Genomic DNA, 19,553 nt, shown 5'->3' with positions numbered 1-19,553 from the left:
ACAGTGTGAGTCCTTGGGCCTGGCAGTGTCCTCCCCATGGGCAAGCCTATGCCAACACAGTTCAGTTCTGGGTGCTACCGCTGTGACTGGGGAGGGGAAAGCTCTTTTCCCTGGATAGGCCTGGCACTGAGAGCCCTCCTCACCCTGGGAAGGCTGCCTGGGCTGCAGCTGTGGACGTCCTCACTCACCCTGTTCTTGACCCTGGGCCAGGCTGCCTCTCTACCCATTAACTCCCAGTCTGCCCTCCAGTTCAAGAATCTAGCGGCCCCATACCTCCCAAGGGAGAGCCCTATCTTGCACCCCCAGGGGGGACCTGAGTCATCCAGGGGCCAGAGCTCAAGCTGGAGGATGGGGGTGGGAGACCTTGGAGAGGTCTTGGAGGACAGCATGTTCCCGCCAGCGAACTAGTCACGGGAGTTTCCAAAGCCGCGAGGCCGTCAACCCAAGAAAACACACGCTGGACCTGGGCTGGACCCACCTCCCAGATGAACCCTGAGTCCCCCTCCCCCACGCAGCTGCTGTAGAGGTATTTATAGCCTGAGCGTGAGGGGGCGAGGACACGCGCTTTATTTCGGAAGTGATAATTCCAGTTCCAGGTGAATGAACCCAGGAGAACCTAGCGTCCTCACCTCCACGGTATTCTGACCTCCCGGCCCCGGAGACATTTCATACTCCCACCCAGCCCACCTAGAGATGGCCCTTTTTAGTCTTAAGAATGTGGACCTAAATATGGAGTTCTTCTTTCAGGTCTTCCCCCATCCACCCCTCGAGTTTTCAAACCTCGGCTGCGCACCACCGAACCTCCACGCTTCCCTGCCGGCTGTTGGCCCCCACGGGCGTTGAAAACGCCATTCCTTTTCCGAGAGGAGGGAGCGCGGAGCGGCGCTGACCTCTAGTGGTCCAGGGTAGTAATGCAGGGCGACGGCCGCGCCTGAGCCGAGGGGCCGGGGCCGGGGCCGGGCAGCGGCGGACCGCCTGCGTTCTCATTCTTTTCCTCCCCTTACCCACCCAGTTCTGTTCCGTCAGGAAGGAAGCCCCGAAACTCGCTTCCCGGCGCCTCTGTGCATCGCTGGGACGCGAGGATTGCGCCTAGCAACCCAGGCGTCTGCGAGTAGCTGCCTTCCCGCCGGACTAGGAACCCCGAGGGTGGAGATGGAGTTTTGTCTTCTCACTTGGCACACCCTGTCCCCGCTCCTGCCACGGTCCTCATAGAGCCAGGCACACAGTTGACGTTTCTTCCATCTATCTGTCCGTCAAATATTTGTGGCGCACCTGCAAGGCCCGAGAGAAAAGGACACGATCCTGCCCTCCCTCACCCCGGGGCTCCCAGGCCAGTTCTGCGGCATGACTGTACTCACTGCCGGGACTGCGGGAAACCCCGGGTTGTGAGAGCGCAGAGGAGACCAAACCGATCTAGAGAAGAAATGGGGTCAGGCAAGCCCCCGGAGGAGGCGGGGATTTGAAAGACAAGTAGAAGTCAGCTCCGCGGAGGGGTCCGCGCCGGCAGAGACACGGAGACAGAGCAAGCGCTGTGCAATTGGCTGCTGGGCTGGAGGGTGGGGCGAGGCGCTACCCCCTGCGGGCGCTAGGACGATGATTGGCCAATCGGGATCTGACATTTTGGCCAACTGGGCACCACGATTGAGTCCCCAGATGGCCCAGGGAGGGGACATCTGAGCAGAGCCTCCCCCTTCAGGCAGGTGCTGCACTCACTGGGAGTAGGGCTCGGGTCTCTGAGGGTCCTTCTTAGGGCTTCTCCAGGCTGCGATACTTCTTGCGCAACACGGACACCGGGTCCTTAAAGAGCACTGGGTCCAGACGAAGGCGAGAGGACACCAGGGGCATGTGGCCGAACCCTGCCGCCATCTGGTTCATGCAGTTTTGGTCTGCGTGCTGCGGCTCAGGCGCGGGCCCCAGGTCCCCAGGCGCCTAAGAAGAGGAGAAGCGTTGCAGGGTTTTCTGTCCTTCCGAATCCCCCTCTCCCCTGCCCCCTGCAGCAAAAGATTTGGATTAGCGAGTAAGAGGGGACCCTCCCTTTCCTTCCCCAGCCCTCCCAGTGCTGTGCCGGTCAGTCTTCCTCCATCCTCACCGGTAGTGATCTGGCTTCCTGATGCTGCTTCCCATAGGGCACCTTGATAGGGGGTAGCTTGGTGACTGCTGCTACTAGGAAGTTCATCAGGACGTCCACACAGGTGGGTGTTTCATCTGCCAGGGTCCTCAGAGCCTTGGGCAGGGAGTGGGTGAAGAGGGTGTGGTAATACCTGGGTGAGGGAGGAGGACAAGGAGAGGCTGCAGCTGAGTTCACCGCGCAAACTCGTCCTCCTCACCCCTGACCTCACTCTTCTTTTGATCCCACTTGCGAAGCCTCTTGCGAAAGCCTTGCTCCCCTTTCTGAGCCCTAGCCACTTCAGAGAGCTCCTACCCCAAGTCCACTGTTCTGTGCTCTGTGGCTTGTCTGCAGCCAATAATAGTGTACTTCCTGACGCTCCCTCACAGCTCCTTGCCCCGCCCCCAGCCCCTGAGGTCTGAACTGAGAGCCAGATTGAGGAGGGGGTCAGCTGGTTCCATCAAACACGGCAGCCCAAAAACAGCTTCTGGAAGGATAGGAATTAACCGGCCTAATGCTGCTCCAGGCGAGCCTTGCTTCATTCAGTAGCGCTCCTAACAACCTGGGCCCACCCAGCAGACATTAAAAATATTCTTCACTCTGCAAATATTCACTCTACGGAGAATTCTCCGCGGACCTGGATAAATCTACAAGAAGTTCCAGGTTACACATATTAGATTTGAACATGTTTGAGGAACCCCTGTAAAGAGGCCCTCCAGAATTCAGTTCCTGCCTCAAGACTGGGGCGCTTCGAGCAGCTTCCGGAAGGCCTTGGGTAGTCCCCAGCCCATCACACACATTTATTTATTTATTTTAACTTATTAAAATTTAGTTTTACACACACACATTTATAAAGCATCAGGACCATTCTCTTATCACACTGCTACCAAAACCAAACACTGTCCATATAATCTGCTTGGCTCTGCTTAAAATAACACTAGCTACCATTTGTTGACCATCTGTGTGCCAAGCACTTCGTATGTTTTTCTCACCTGATTATCACACCAACTCTGTGAAGTGAATACGTTTTATAGGTGAGGAGACTTGCCCATCACACAACTGGGAAATGGCAGATCTGGGCCTTGAACCTGGATCTCTGAGCTCTAGGCTGACTGCTGTATTCACTCTTAGGCCACCCTACTCCGGGTTTAAAGAGGGGGCCTCTAGCCCTCTGATCCCCGTGCCAGGGCTACCATCTGTACCTATGATAGAAGGCAGCTGAGGTGAGGACCATGGAGAATTCGTTGGCCCTCTTGGCAGTGTAGCCCCAGCCATTCCGGGCCTCATCCCAAAAGTGGCTCCACGTCAGAAAGCCCACCATTCGCTCTGGAAAGCTCTGCCATACCACAAAAGCAAAGTCCACCTGGGGAGATATGTAAGTGAGGTGCAAGGAAGGAACATCCAGAGATTCGGAGGCAAGGCCAGCCTGGCTGAGGGGACTCAGGGGAGAGGAGGTAGGAGCATGAAAGTTTCCAGGGAATGCTTAGGGAGCTGGCGAAAAAGTTTTTTTTTCGAAAGAGTCTGTGGGAAGCTTCTATTCGATTTCTAAGGAGGAGGCTGAGTGTCTTGCTAGGGTGATTTAAAAAGCAGGAGGCTGGACCTCTTGACCTCTGGCCCTTCCAGCACTGGAAATCTGAGGGGTTCCCAGGGCCCTCTGGCTCTGTCCCCATCCACACTGGGCTCCTCTTGGGCTCAGTCCTCACCTCACTTGTGGAAAGGCTGCTGTGGGCATCAAGGCTGAGGATGGCATCGGTGCTGATGGCACTGTATGGGAAGAAGCGGTCACTGACCTGCAGTGGGAAGGAGGTAAGAGCAACTCAGCTAGGGAACATTCCCAAGTTCCCACAGTGAATAAGAGTATGAGCATCTGCTAAGCATGAGTGCTACAGGCATGGTGTAGAAAGAAGGGTGGTGGAAACAGCAAGCCTGCCTGGAACTTGGACCTGAGGAACTCATTTTACCTCTCTGGACTTCAATGTCCCCTTAGATAAAACAGGGCAGTTGGTGTCTAGGGGCCCTTCCAGTTTTGACATCTCAGGATTCCTCTCTTGTCATATTGGATGCTCATCTCAACCCTGGGAGGGGTTGTCAAACAATTTTTGTTTGAAAGAAACAGGTCCAGAGAAATGGAGGGACTTGCCCAGAACCACACACAGCAAGCATGTGGCTCACACCATCCCTCTGGCCCAATTGGCTGCCATCTGTCCTTGTTTCCTCAGGATACCAGGTTTCTGCTCTAGTCCTCATCCAAGACATCCGACGTACTCCTTCTGCCTTCCCCCATTTCTTTGGAAGCATAATTCACAAGAGCCAAGGATGGAAGAGAATCATTTCTATTAGGCTTGTAGCCAAAAACCCCATCTGATTTTTTTCAGGCCCAGCTTGAAGTCCAGCTTTGGCTCATACTCAGGTAAATGCCCTCCCCAGTTCCCAGCCTTCCAGGGCTGAGCCCACCCTTCCATGCCCCTTTCCATCCCTCACCTTCCTGTGCCCCTCAATGACTATCAAGGGCACTGCTATCTCAGGCCACCTGAGTGGGGGTGGCTTCTCACTGCTCCAGAGAACCAAGACCTAGGAGGAAAGGGGGTGTTACTGAAGTCTGGGGCATAAGGGGAGCAGATAGGTCCCAAGAGCGATCTTTCTCAGCATGAGAGAAGTATGAGTGAGCAGCTGTCTCTGTGAGCTTGGTTGGAGCCAAGGTCCTTTCATTGCTGCCATGTTTTTGCCTCTGGGCTTCTGGAAGGCAGGAATTCCAGAGACACAAAGGTAGCTACCTGTGGCATTAGAACTCAAGAGAGTCAGTGGTAGTATTCCTAGCCTGGGCCCTGACCCCATGTCCCATCCCCATCTTCTCTTGAAGATTTTCATTCTCTTCGTCCTGCTCCTTTATCATCCTCAGCCCAGCTCAAGTGTCCTTTGTTGCCACTTCAGCTATGCCCGGGCTGAGGTCACTGCTTCTCCCCTCTGTGACTACTCAGGAGAGTAGCTGGCTTCTCTGGAAGTGAGATTTAATGATCTGTGTGCCAGGAAATGCTAACTGAATCTGAATCCCAGTGCAGAATCTTTTCTTGCTTTTTCTATGCATCCTCAGTGTCGAGCCCAGAGCCTGATGCTCAGAAAATGACTGCTGGGTGAATAAATGAATGAGCACGTATGTTTACTTCTCCAGCCTCCCCAAGGGGCACCTGATTTTTAGATGGAGTCTTCAGTTTCCATGGGGAGGCAGAGAGGGGGACCAGGGAAGGTTCAAGAAACTTGAGACTTAAAGAAGGCAGCAAGGGTACTTGAAAGTTCTCCCTGTGCCTCCCCACAAAATGTGTAGTTATCCTTGGGGTCTAGATGTCTTCAAGGACCCTGCCATGTCTTTTGTCCCCACCCTGGATCCCAAGACCCCAGCTGGCAAGGGGGCAGACCTTGGCACAGTGCTGGGATCCTGCCACCGCCTGGATGAGCTTCAGCGGGGGCTGGCCTGGGGCCTTCACCCAGATCAAGGCGTTGAACCTGCCTGCAGGGCGAGAGCCTGGGGGAATGAGACACAAGCTATTAGGGTGGGAGGGGACAGAACTTCCTGAAGAGTGACCTGAATTGGGGACCCCAGGAGTCAGGAGAGATGTTAGGGACTCAAGGAGGGTCTTGGCAGGGCTTTGTGGTTGAGGCTGGGATGGACTTGTGGAGAGTTGAATAGGGGACTTCAAGTTGTCCCATCCCCAGGGCATACCCTGCTGAAGGTAGTAGAAGGGGAAGTCCGAGGGGCTTGTGGAAAAGGTGGACAGGGCCAGGAGTGCCCCCGGGGGGCTGTTCCACAACAGCGAGGGGTGAGCAGATGCTCCAAGGATCCGATCCTGAATAATCTGCAAAGTGAGAGAGGGCTGTGCAGAGGGCGTGGCCAGGGTAGCGGTGGGTGGGGTCTGAGGAAGTGAGGCCCCGACCTAGCCTGGCATCTCCCACTTCAGGCTATGGGGTGTGTGGCAGCTGCAACACCAGATTGCTGGAGACAGAAGAGTTCAGATGCAGAAATCCAGAGGTGGCAGATTGCCGCCTTGTTCTCCTTCCTCATTCATGACAGATGTCACCAACCCCAGATCCAGAACCCCTCCCAACACAGCACCCAGGCAGCCATTGGAGTTGGCACATGCTTTGGAATCTGTTTGCTGCAGCTGTCCTTCTACAGGTGGGGAAACTGAGGCCAACACTGAGGAAGGAATTTACCCAAGAGCTCACAGCCAAGTCTCAGATTCATCCCAGAAGCATCTCAGGGGGGAAGCCCAAACGCGGCAGAGGTGGTGTCCAGAGAAAGGGGTGTGGAGAGGGGACAGGGACGAGGCAGGAGCCAAGTGCCAGGGCCCCCACCAGGTGAGTCCCCCTCACCTCCAGAGTGGTATGGATGACCTTCTCCACTGAGGAGAAGTAGGTGTCCCACAGAAACTGGGCCTGCTGACGCAGGACCAGGACCCGCGTGGGGGGCATCTCCTGGAGGGCAGCCAGGACCTGGGGCACACAGGGAGAAAAGAAGTCATGGAGCCTTGTCAGGCCCTGACTGACCCTGGGTTGGGACAACTTGGGGTTGAAGGTCTGGGAACCCGAAGCCCTCTCCCATCGTTCTCCAAATGGGTCAGCAGCAGCCACCCTTGGTCACGTCCCAGGGAACATAGCAATCAAGAGTTCAAGGGTCACACAGAGCTGAGTTGAAATGCCATTTAGTAACTTTGTGACTGGATAAGCTACTTACCTCTTCGAGTCTGTTTCCTCAACTGTAAAGGGGATAATAATTGTACCTGCCTCACAGGGCGGTTGTGATGGTTAAATTGGATGATACAGAGTAAGTGCTTAGCATATTGTAGAGGCTCAATGAATGGTAGCCATTGCTATTAACCTCCTACACTATTCTTAACTTTTAAGTGGATTCAAGGCTTGCATATATGTTTTTCGGAGCTGACAAAATTAGTTTCATTAGATGAAAAAGTTGCTGTGCCTTTCGCTTTCCCACCCAAAGCCCCATGGAGGCACTCCAGTTTGTGTGTGTGTGTGTGTGTGTGTGTGTGTGTGTGTGTGTGTCCTCTTAAATTGGGTATTTAAGCAATCATGGACCAGTGGGGCTAGGCCCATGGAGATCATCTGGTCTAACTTATCCCATTGTATAGGTGGGGAAACTGAAGCTGAAAGAGGCTCAGGATTTGTGCTCAGACTCCTCTGGATTCTCTGTCTTCATCTGATCCTGTGGGAGTCTCAGAAGCTGGGGCTGGAGGCAAAATCATGAATACACTACATAGATGGGGGATAGGACTGAGGACTGAGGCTAGCCTGGGAACTGAGATCCTGGGGTCCCTGGTATGTCCTGGGTCTGGTCTTCGCCCCTTGGGCAGGGGTGTCAGTTACCTGAAAGGGGAGCCGCTCATCAGCTACAATGGCCGCCTTGGTCCAATCGATGACCTCGGAGAAGGGCAGCTCCCAGCGAGGGCTGAGAAGCACAGGGATGCAGCCAGCCTGGGGGGCAGGGACGTTACTGTGGAGCCCAGTCCCACCCTGTGCACACTCACGCCCCCCTCCCAGCTCAGAGTCAGCAGCTGCTGCTATTGGGAGTAAGGAATAAAGAGGAGAGAAAAGTTGGATTTTTGGGGGGGGCGGTGTGGTTCTGCAGAGAGTGAGGTGAATGTTGCTGCAGGCAGGCACACCCGAGTCCCAGAGTAGAGGAGTAAAGGGCAGCTCACGGCTCCTTCCCATTGGCCTGGGGTCCAAAGAATCCTGACATCTCAGGAGTATAGGGGGGCAGGGATAGGGGATGTCCAAGTTGGGGTCGTACCTGCAGAGTTTGGAGGAAGCGCAAGGCATCAGGACGGCGGCCAGGGATGAGGCAGAAGGTAGCATTGGGCAGCGTTGCCCCAGGGTGGGACCTAAGGAGGCACAGGAAGGGTCTAGTACACGTGAGGCCTGGGACAGCTGCCCCTTCTCCCACCTAGCTCCCTGGATGGCCCCCCAGCCCTCATACCAACACTGCCGAGTTCACAATGTACAAACCCACCATTATGTTCTCATATGTTAACAAAAACTCGTGCACATGCACAACCACACACTGATACACAGGCGCCAGCCTTACACCCGCCGTTCACCTACAGCTGGGCTAGGATGCAGGAGCCCCGGGTTCTGGCTCTGCCTCTGCCCTCAGTGGTCTTAGACACCTCCCTTCTCCTCTCTGGGCCTTGGTTTCCTCATTTCCAAAATGGCATGTGGTGGGACCTGACTTTCCAAGGCCCCGTCTGACTTGGACATGCATGTGTTTGCCCGCCCACCACTCTGCCACACGCAGGCTCTCTGGCAGCCCTCACCTGAGTGGCCTCCATGCCCTGCCCTCCCCTGATCCCGAGAATGAAGGCCCATGAAAGGCTCCTCTGTCATGAGGTGGCTGGGCCCCCAGCCTGGAACCACACAGGAAGCTGCTACCCAGAGGCCCCCTCACCCAGAGGACAGGCCTCCTCTGTTCCTCCCGCCTCCTCCCCCCCAGCTCCAGGGCCACACTCAGGCTGCAGGGGGAAGGGGAGTGTCACAGCCTGCTCAGAGCTACCTCCCTGGGCCTGCCCACCCAGGGAAGCAGTGCTGATGTCCTAGCTACTGGGGAAGAGCGAGGCAGGCAGGACCCCTGAGCTCACAAGCCTGCTCAGAGTGGGACTGATGAATAGGGCCTAGAGGGTCCTAGGACCCTCATCCGCTAGAGTCTATCTGGTCCTGAGTTTGAACCTTTAAGAAGCAGTCCTGGAGGTACTGAGTCTCTGACCCAGGGACTAGCACAGGGTCTCAGGAAGAGCTGGGCAAAGCTGGAACTAGAACAACCCCAGAGCTGCTGCTAGGGGTCTCCCAAAGGACCCCTGCCTGCCTTCTCCAGTGCTCAGGTGTCCACCTGGCTTTCCCTGGAAAAAGCCACAAGTTAAACAGCAAAACACCCTCTACCTCATTAAAAGCCACAGCACCAGTCAGCTACAGCCCTCCTCCTCCACCCCAGTAAAGCCTTAAGGGACTGAAGATGCCTAAGGTTAAGGCTTCAGAGAACCCAGGGACAAAGTACCTGCTGAATGAACTGCACCCCTCAGCCCCCATTAGCTTCCTCTGTGCCCTTGCATGTCCTTCCACCTCCGCCTGGAGCACCTCTCCCTGCCTTGCAGTCCGAGGAATCCCTTCTATTTGGTCTTAATGTCTAAGTGCAAACATTGCCTCCTCTGGGAAGCCCTCCTGATTTCTCCACAGATAGCTCCCTCCTCTCTGCTCTCGCAGTCCCAGTGTGCACTGCAGTGGAAATGAGCCACGCTAACCTTTATTCAGCATGTACTTTGTTCCAGGTACTGTTGTGTTTTACATGCATTACCTCACTTCATTCTCACAGCAACCCTACAAGATGAGTATGTGCTGTTAGTATCCCATTTTTACAGATGAGGAATCTGAGGCCCCCCCAAGGTCACATAGCTTTGAAGTACAGGAGCTAGGCGGGCAGCTTGCACAGTCTGTCTCTGCTTAACAGTGTGTGTCATGACCAGTGACTTGTCTGTCTCTCCTACAAGACCAAGCTACTTCAGGGCAGGGCTGTGCCTCTGTCATCTCAGTATCCCCAGGGCCTAGCAGAGTGCCTGGAAGAGAATGGGTACTCAGTGAATGCTCAATGTGCAATAGAGGGTAGACCCAGGACCGAAGGACCCAAAGTCTAAAAGGTCAGTTTCAGCGTAAATTCTAGTAATAGAGCTTGCTGCTAGTAGCGAGTGGGTAGCCTTGGGAGGTGGTGAATTCCCCATCAGTATAGGTAAATAAGCAGAAGCTGGATGATAGGCGATGCACATGTGTGTGTGTGTGTGTGTGTGTGTGTGTGTGTGTGTGTATGTAAGGGTGTGTTATAGAGAGGTCATCACGATAACTGCCGATGTCTTAGGGTTCCGTGACAATGTAAGGTGCTTGCCACAGACACAAGGCCTCAGTGCCCAAGGCTGGAGTCAGTGTGGCTCAACGCACTTCTATATGCCCTAGGCACTTTGACCTTTGTGGCCCCATTGCCATAAAAAAAAATTATAAAAATTATATTTGATAATTGTTGACATAAAATGAACATATTAATATGATACATGAAAACATTTTCTTCTACCTGAAAGTTCATTTTTTCCCTCCCGATTTTCAAAGAAATGAAAACATTTTCACGGGCCCCTAAAAGTATCGTGGGCCTTAGGCACTACACTTCCTGTGCCCAGTGGAAATGGGCTAGAGAACTTTAAAACATGGATTGAATTTATGTAAAAAAACAAACAAACAAAATACAGGGAGAGCATATGTACATGTTGCTTGCACACACACAGAGACCTCAGAAACGACACAAGAGAAACGAGAAGTGGTATTTGGCTCCAGGAAGGAAAACCAGGTGGCCGGAGACAGGGTGGGAGCGGGTTTTTACAGTATACCTTTTTTGCCTTTGGAATTTTGTTACCATGTGAATGAATTCCCTATTCATAAAAATCAATAAATAACAGTTTAAGCGGGTGGAGGCTTATTCCAAAGCAACAGGAGATTGTTTAACGAAGGTGGAAAAACATGGGCTTTGGAGCCAGAAGTGCAGGGTTTAGTCCCAACTCTGCTGCTGCCAAGTGCCTGATCAGAAACATGAGGGAGTCCGTGGTGAATCAAGGAGCTTGTCATCAAGAGCCCTTGGCTGGCTTCCTCCACCTCTGTGAGCCTCAGTTTCCTGCTCCCTGAAATGGGGATACAAGTACCTCTGTTGAAGGGTGCTTCAGAAGATTAGCTATGACTTCTATATGGTGGCTGGCACAGCACCTGGCCCAGAGCAAGCTCTCCCCACATGTCCGCTTCCTCCCCTCCCCCTCTCCTGCCAGCTGAGTGAATGTGGGACAGTGGCGGGGACTGTGAATCGCCTCTTTCTCTGGCGGGCAGTTGTTTATTCAGGCCACCTTCCAGGGGCTGGCCCTGTGGCCGTAGGCCTCCCTCTCTCACTCTGTCCCCGTCTGGCTCACTCAGGCAGCTGCCTGGCACTTCAGGGAAACTGAGGCTCACACTACCCCAGAGATTACAAGTCCTATTGCTTGCAGGTGGGCTAAAGTCAAAGAAAGAACTTCTTGATGTTCAGAGAACAATTAGAGCTTGCCAGGAGTTATGCCTTATAGATAAATAAAAAATGCGACTCAGAGGGTAGCCATGATGATTAGAAAACTTTAGCCAGTTTTGGCAGATTTTGGATCAATTAATAAACGTTTAGTGAGCACCTACCTGCTATGTGCAGCTATCTAACTTTCGGTGTCCAAAGAGGTTCAGGCTGCAATAGCTTTCAGATTCACCAATAACCAATTGCATTTCGCAGTAACTAAAGACCACTAAAAGAACTTCCTGTCAGCAAGAATAGCTAAATACTGAATCCAAAAAGTAATGTGGGGCACGGTGAGCAGAGGGAGAAGCTTGTCACCAAAGGTGAGCTCTGTCTGAGTTCTGAGCTTGAGGTGCCTGGGGGAATGCTGACTTTTCGGATTATTGCCAAGGATGCCCAGTTAGGGATGGGTCCTGGCAGAAGGGCCTTGAGGGCTGACTGGGGCAATTCCTTTCTCACCCCTGGCTCCCTTTGGGGCTCCCTGGAGGCCATGTGCCTTGAGGAGGTAGAGAGATTTCATTCCCAGGAGAGTGCTTTGGCTGAGGGAAGCCCCAGAAGCCCCAGGCAGAAGCAGAAATGGAGTGTGGCCATCCCAGAGGGAAGTGGAGCCCAGAATAGCCCATGTTGTTCTAGCAGAGAACAGGGAGGTTCCTGAGGGGGGATGCAAGGGAAGGAAACCAAACTGACAGGTTCCCACTCAGGACTGCCCTGGGAAATGGGGAGGGAACCCTCTACTGAGGGGCCCTGGGCAACCTCAAAAAGACTTTCATTCTTGCCTGCCCAGTGTGACTTTGGATAGAGCTGGCCTCCTGTGGGAACTGTGCTTAGGGATTAACTGCTTTATCATCTGAAGTATGTCACCCCAACTTGCCCAGGTAGAGAGAAGTTTCTAAACCAGTTCTCCATGTCCCATAGACCCTGGCACCCCTTATATGTACTCAGGACTCTCACTGGCAGTAAGTTCTTCTGTAGGTCTAACCTAATTCATATTTGCTGTAACCGAAGGCTGTTTCCTTGAGAAGTTAATCCCTAAAATTAGGCATAGAAGCAGCTTTCATCTGTGACCAGTTACTAAGCACTGGCTCTGGAGCATTTGATGGGGTTGATCATAAGCTCTTCATTAAAACTCAGAATTCTAATGCTGAAGGCTTTGGAGGCAGGCAATTCTGAATTAAAATACTAGCTGTGCTCTTTCTGGCTGGGTGGCCTCAAACAAGTTACTTAACCTCTCTGAGCTTCATTGTCTGGTACACAAACAATGATGGCAGTTAGTATTATCTTCTTATAATTGTTATTTATGAAAGTGCTTACCATAGGGCAAAGCGCTATAAAAGTATATGTTAAATAAAACATTAAGGAAGGAGGGATTGGAATAGGAGAAAAGGAGTAAGTAGGAGTGAGTCCTGTTTTATGTTTTTAAAGATCCTCAAGGAAGAACTCCGAGACCTGTCTTGGAGCAAATCACCATCTTGGTGGTATTGCTCTCTGCTGTCTAACTTGACTCCCTCCTGCTGCAGCTGAGGCCTAAGTTGGCCAGGACTAGCTGATTCTCCCATCTTAACCCTGCCCCTCTCCCCCGGCCTCTGGGCTCACTCCCATCACAGAACCCCTCCCCTCCCATCCAGCCCCTGAGGGGAAAGGTCCACTTACTGCTCAGGTCCTCGGTCCTGCTCACAGTGCCCATCCCAGAGGCAGGCAGAGGAGTTGGTGTCTGCCGTGCGCCACCCGCCCCTCTCCTCGGCCAGGGCTAGCAGGGCCACCCCGGGGTGGGGGCTGTGCTGCTGCAGCTGGCCAGGAGCCCCACCTCGAAACGGGTGGGCTTCAGGGAGAAGCGGGAGGGCCACATCAAAGCCAGGCCGGAAGGTGTCCACTGGGGGGCTGGCCTCGGCCACCATTGCTTGTCCCAGCTGGAAGTTCCGGGAACAGGAGGCTGGGTGGAGCCGGAGGACCAGGTGGTTCTTGCCCCCATTCCATTGTGGGGCCACCGGGCTGCACTCTCCGGCCGGGGTGTCCGGGCTGAGGAGCAGGTGAAGGCAGGCCTCAGCAGGTCTGAGTGTGTGGTAGCGGGACCCCTCAATGGAAGCCAAGATCCTGCGCTGAGTCTCAGAGATGGGTCCAGCTGCTGGGTACGCAAATACCTTGAAACCAGCACCCCTGCACTTCGAGGTGTCAAAGCAAGTTCCCCAGCTGCAGCTGCCACTACGGGGGGCTTTCGAAGACTGAGGGGCATCTTCTGGGACCTTCTCAGGCTGGGAGAAACTCTGCAGGAGCTCTGCATCCAGCCAACGGGGCCAACCTTGGGGGCGCCTTGCCTGAGGTCTGGCGGGCACTGCCAGGCGGAGAAGGGGAAAGACTCCTAGGAGGCTGAGGAGCCAGGAGGCCAACAGTGCCAGCCAGAGGGACTTCCTTCTCCACGACTGCATGTGGCCACCCACAGCCAGTGCTGGGGAAGAAGGAGGAGCAGGGACCTGAGGGTGGGCCGCTGGAGCTGGGATCAACCTTCTAGTTCAGTGCCCTCATTGCAAAGATGGGGAGACCGAGGCCCATCGAGAGCAGGCTGCCTGTGTAAGATCAAACAGCAAGTCACTGACCAGACACAAGGCCAGACAGCTGGCCTTCTCTTCCTGTGGTCAGAACTCTGCTTCCTTGGCCTTTGGACACCCAAGCCAGCCTTTGCCCTCTTAGTAGGGCCCCCTGCCCCCTGTCCCTGCCCCTATTTAGGCTGACGCAAACCCTGTCCAAACCGCTAGGCCTTCTGTCCTCCCGGCTGCACCTCTTGACCTGGCCCTCGATGGAGAGGAGGACCGTCTGCCAGGCCATGGGGGACCCGTCAGGGCTCCCACAGGGCACAGGGCTGGAAGGAGCAGCAGTGGTCTTCCCAATCCTTCCCCTGCTAAAGCGGCCCTGGCCACCCCTGTACCCGCTGACAGGCAGTCCTGGGCTGCAGGCCCTGTGGCTGGGCTAAAATTAAACCCTGTGGCCCATGTGGGCTGTCGGGGTCAGCTGAGGTCAAGGCCTGGGTGCAGTCGGTACACCCTGCCTGGGTGCCAGGAGGGCTCTTGGTTCTCCTAGTCGTCTCTCACCCTGCCTCTGTCCCAGGTTCAGGAGGCTCAGTCCCTCCTCTCCCCGACCCATGGAAGCTGGCCCTGCACCCTCTGGCTTGGAGCCGTCACGGTGCAGAGGCCAGGGACGCTGCACCAAGCCCCAGCCCCATGGCCCCGAAGAAACCCTGCCGAAGTCTTCTTGTTCCCTCTCCAAGCAACATCTGGCCAGTCTGGATCTCTCTCCTAGAGGCGGCCTGGCTCCTCCCCGGCCGGCCCTGATTCGCTCCTTCCTGGGAGGCAGGGTCTTCACTTAACCCTTTCCAAACCAGTTTCCTTAACCGCTAACAATAATAACCAGGAATGACCACACCTCACAGTTTGCCACGAGCTCTCACAGCCTCTGTCTCTGAATTCTCACATAACCCTTCAAGGCAGAGGCTTATCACTGTCTTTTTTACACATGAGAAAAGTGAAGCTCAGAGAGAGGATGTTATTTTCCTAAAGTGACCCAGCCAAAAAGTGGCAAGGTGAGGATTTGAACCCTGAACTCCTGACCCTAATCCTTAGAGCTTCACAGTGGTCACCCCAGCTGGAGTTTCTGAGTGTGGGAGTGTGCAAATCAGATAAGGGAGGCGCTAAGTGGCTGTGGAGGGGCGGTATTAGGTAAGGTGCTCCTGCCATTTCCAGGACTGGTCTCTCTTTCTTCAGCAGCCCCCGCTGCAATCTCATCTAGCTTCAGCCTTTTCAGGCCCACTCCTGGCACCTCTCACTCAGGTGCACAGGTCTGCCCTTGCCTGGAGCTCCGCAGGGGGTGGTCTTGATGCTTATTCCAGGCCATATGGGAAGATCTTCATGAGGTTGAACTTGACTCTCCATTAGTCCATACCCATTGGGAGGGTTCTTTTGCTCAGTTCCTTGGTCTATGCTCTGTGAGGGGAGTCGAGAATGGGTGATGTCACCCAATGAGGAATCACTGGGGTAGTAGGGGAGATAGCATCCCGGAGCTCTGAGCACTGCAGTTTTTGTTTCATGGCCATGATAGTGTCAGGCTGCCTGGGGTGTGGGTATCTGGGGGCTACCTGAGCCTAGAGTTGCTTCCTACCTGAGGTTCCAGGTGTCATATTGGCCAAGGTGCCCAGGCAGAAAATAGGGGCTAACATCACTGTGTTTGATCTGAAGTGTTCCCTCTTTGCACCCTGATTCTGTTTCCCCTCACACCCTTCTTTTTCTGGGATGGGCCTGAAATCTCCAAAAGGAATGCATTTAGTCCTCCAAGAGGAAAGAGCCTGGTGCTCTATATAGTGCTGTGGTTAAGAGCACAGTTCAGGTGCTGTTCAGAGGGAGGTGAGATGACTTGTCCAAGGGGCACCAAGCTTCCAGCTGGGGTAGATCAGGACCAGGACTTGGCTTTTCCCTCCTGTACCCATGTTCTTCCTGCTGTACCACCATCTCTGTTCAGGAAGAAAGAAGACACTTGGAGCTCCAAGAGGTGATCACCGTGGAAACCCATCTGCTGCTTCTTGTCTGCTGCTGTTTGTTCCTCCAGCTCTGAGCTGTCTGGGTGTCTCACTGCAGAATTAACAAGTGCAGGAGGCTGGAGGCTGTGGGGTCTCAACTCCCACTTGATTGAGCACAGATAACTCCAAATCATAGTGAATCCTCACCGGACCCTGTTATGTCACTCAAGCTTCAGCTAAAGTGAGTGGCCCCTAGGTACCACCAGGATGCAGAGCAATTCCTGCCCATAGTGGATAACCCACACCTGGATCCCACTTCGGGGAGGGCCAGGGGAACAGCCCCGGGTCCCAGGGATGGGAGTGGGGGAAAGCAGTTCTGGACTCTGTTTGTCCCCCAGGCGATGTGTGTGGCTTTGGACAAGTCACACCCTTTTTCTGGGGCTTCAATATCTCATCAAGAGCCTAACAAGGCAGCAGGACTAGCCTTTCAGAGCAAACAGGTCTAGAATTCTTACTCAGAAGTGATCCTGATACAATTCAGAAGGTCAATCCTTCCCTTTCCCATCCTTTCAACATTTGACTTTTTTAAGGAAAAGTATACAAGACTTGGAAGTGAGGCGATGAGGAGACTGTATGACCTTCATCAGTCCCCTGAGACATCATCTGACAAGCCCCCAAGGGTCATGTGATGACTCCCTATGTATTTGGGCCCAGACAATTTATAAGTCTGAGAACTAAGATGCTAATTTGTAGAAAACAGATAAGATACAAATGATTTTTGTCCGATAGTGATATAAATGATTTCTGAGATTATATATATATATATATATATATATATATATATAATCTCATTACACATTTGTATGATAATTTTTTTAAACATTTAGGAGAATATATATAATTTGATAGCTCACTGAGCCTCATTTTCCTCTTCTGTAAAATGGGGAATTTGAGGGAGTTGCTGACACATTTGCTGGCCCTGCCCCAAGTACTACTGAGTTTTTAGATCCACAATTTCAGTTAAGCCTCACAGGCAGTGAGTGAGTAACAGAGCTGGATTTGAACCACTGCATCACAGGGGCCTAATTCTTGCTTCACAAGTTTATTGCGGGGCTGGCTGAATGACATATGAATGAGAGAACACATGGGAAGGTGCTTGGCAAGCTGGACAAGTATGTACACGTGTGAATAATTATAGTCAGCCCAAGGCTACCTTCTAACCAGCCACACCTAGACATAGCCCAGGATCTGGGCTCCTGTCCCATGGGAGATGAGTCTCTGTTTCCCGTAGGGTGGGTTTTTGTTGTCCAGAGAAAGACAGATAGGATGGAGGGGAGCAGGCATTGCTGGTCCAGCCCCTCACATACAGGGTATGGTCCCAGCCTGAAGCTGCAGAATGAGCTTTCAACCCTGGTCCCTCCTTTGGGGGCTGTATTCCTGGAACAGTGATCTGGGGGACAGCAGGACTGGAAAGGCTAAGTAAAGTAAATTTTAAACCCTGGTCTTGAAATCATTCTGTACCTTCCTGAGTGTGTCAACCTGAATTAGATCTTCTCTGAAGGCTCCAGAAGCCACGCCCAGCCTCTCCTAAGTTCCTGGACACCTTTGCCAGAGCAACCCACACCCAGACAACTTCACCTCAGCCCTGGGGCCCAAGGGGTTAGTCAATGGGACCAGCTTGGCAAATGTTTACCTAGCAGTCAGATAATTATCAGCCTGCTTTCCAAAGCTGCTGCAGGAAGATTTATTTCTCCTCTCCTCCCTCCCCAAGGATGCCATTTGGCAGAGTAAACACAGCTTTCTGTTGGCTCTTTGAGGAGATGCCTGGCAGAAGGTTGAGAGCTGAGGGCAGGGATCAGGCCCAGAGCTGGGTTCTGAGGAGGAGATGCAGGGGGCTCAGTCCCATTTCTCTGTGAGTTGGGCCCCACCTCAGGAGCCTGGCCTAGACTGACATTCCTTATAAAAAGGCTGGGTCCCTCACTTGCATCACCTCATTTAATCCTCATGACCATCAGAAGAGCTAGTTGCTCTTATCTCTGCTTCTGGATTAGGGAAAAAAGATGCAGACAGGTGAAATCACATGTCTAGGGTCACCCAGCTAGTGAGTCAGGAGACCTTTTAGGTATTCTCTTTGTATTTACTCTTTGAATCCTCACAGCGACCCTGTAGGTAGGTATTATTATTATTTCCATTTTGCAAGTAAGGAAACTGAGGCTCAGAGAGGTTAAGTGATGTGACCAAAGTCTCACAGCTAACAGGCAGGAGAGCCAGGACTCAAACCTAGCAGCCCATTTTGAGTCCACACTCTGAATCCTTGGGCCTTATCTCTTGGTACAGGGTTTAATATAACTATTAGCTATTATTTTATTATAATTGTTTTTAACAGAGGCTGAATTGCACCCACCCATTTTCTTTAATCAAATTTGAATTCCTTTAGGCAAGTCACTCATTGTCCACTTTGCCACAGTCCCTCCTGCCCCCTACTGTCTTACACCAATTTACCTGAATTGCTTGGACCCTGAAGGTGTTTTATGTTTGCAACCCTTGTTCTGGGTACCTCTTACTCATTCACTAATTCTTTTAACCAACACCCATTGTGCCAGGTGCTGTACTAGGCCCACAGAGACAAATAAGATGGCATCCATGCCCTCAAGGAGCTCATGGCCATGTGGGGAGGCAGCCCTGCACACAGGTCATTCCACAGCATTGTTATTTGTGCAGTCATGGCAATGTCAGTAAGTGTTAGGGATTCAGCCAGAAAGAATTTCCCAGAGAAAGTGCCATCTCTGCTGGGTTTGTAAGACTGCACGGGAAGCAGATGGGAAAGATGCAGCTCAAGCAAATGGAAACAGCACAAACAAATGCATGCAAGTGGTCGTGTGTGCTAGTCTAGGGACCAGCAGGTCACTTTGGATGAGAAAGAGGAGTGAATCTGACTGGCTGAAGGAAGTTGATCCAGATCTGGGCTTCTGGACTTCTGATAAGGACTTCAACTTTTGTTGTGGAGGCTGAAGGCAGTCCTAAAAGGATTTTAAGCAAGGACTAATGTGGTATTGTCAGTAAGGGTTCCACCGCCAGCCCATCCTCATTTTCCCAAACCTGTTGAGAACTTATTCACTAACAGGCCAGCTCATGTTCTTCAGGTTGGGGAGCCTTTACCAGGCATTTGATGGGGTTGATGATAACAAGGCTGGGAGCCAGGAAAAGAAGAAGATTAAGAGTGGGAATTCAGGCCTTCCTTGGCCTCTGGGCCTCCCTGAATGGGCCTGGCCTCCAAGAATCATTTTTGATGAGAGATTCTGGGAAGCAGGCCATTGTCAAGGCCAAGTAAACTGCTGAAGATATGGAAAGAGTTTGAAAGAAGAAGAATGTCTTCACCAGTTTTCTCCTCCTAGGTCGGGCTGGGAAGGAAGTCCAGCCCCTTCCTTTGTAGGAAGATCCCTCCGACCGGCCTCCTTCCTCTGGGACCTGTAGTCCCTACTCCTCCCAGCTGCTCTGGCCTCCACCAGAATGTCCCCTCAGTTGTAAAGTTAGGCCTGTCAGAGGGGGAATGTTGGAGCAGCCTCAGAGACCCCAACTCCTATCCTTTCTTGCCAACCAGGCATTAACGTATGGTAACAGACAGGTAGATTTGGGTTTTGATTCTGGCTTTGCCAGTCATAAACTCTAAGACCTTGGGTAAGTCACCTGGCCTCTGTGAACCCCTACAACCTGGGAATAACACTACTGATGTCTCAAAAATCATTGTACCAACTGAACGAGATCAGGTATGCCGAACACAAACATGATTCTTACCAGTGCTGGACACTGGGGGCTAGAGT

At 52.8% G+C, this 19,553-nt stretch overlaps 1 protein-coding gene across 3 annotated transcripts; it reads right to left on the bottom strand.

Moving 5' to 3' along the window:
- Nucleotides 1-544: 544 nt before the first annotated feature.
- Nucleotides 545-14,517, bottom strand: EXTL1 (exostosin like glycosyltransferase 1). Of its 3 annotated transcripts, XR_005651072.1 has the most exons (13): nucleotides 12,882-14,517; nucleotides 7,908-7,998; nucleotides 7,484-7,591; nucleotides 6,476-6,595; nucleotides 5,826-5,958; nucleotides 5,521-5,627; nucleotides 4,589-4,678; nucleotides 3,811-3,897; nucleotides 3,310-3,470; nucleotides 2,090-2,261; nucleotides 1,714-1,929; nucleotides 1,359-1,501; nucleotides 545-1,272 (listed from the first exon to the last, which is right to left on the bottom strand). XR_005651072.1 is itself a non-coding variant. In XM_039854266.1 (12 exons), the coding sequence occupies exons 1-11, from the start codon at nucleotides 13,652-13,654 to the stop codon at nucleotides 1,747-1,749; spliced, it is 2,025 nt and encodes a 674-aa protein (XP_039710200.1). In that variant the 5' UTR covers nucleotides 13,655-14,517; the 3' UTR covers nucleotides 545-1,501; nucleotides 1,714-1,746. The 3 variants fall into 3 exon arrangements, 2 of the variants coding, with proteins under 2 accessions (XP_039710200.1, XP_039710201.1); XM_039854266.1 differs by having other exon boundaries at nucleotides 545-1,501; XM_039854267.1 differs by lacking the exon at nucleotides 1,359-1,501.
- Nucleotides 14,518-19,553: the final 5,036 nt, after the last annotated feature.

The sequence above is a fragment of the Pteropus medius genome, unplaced genomic scaffold (genome assembly GCF_902729225.1).
Source record: "Pteropus medius unplaced genomic scaffold, Ma_sr-lr_union100, whole genome shotgun sequence".
Lineage (NCBI taxonomy): Eukaryota > Metazoa > Chordata > Mammalia > Chiroptera > Pteropodidae > Pteropus > Pteropus medius.
Note: the sequence above shows the minus strand (reverse complement) of the source record. Positions and strands in the feature narration are given on the sequence as shown.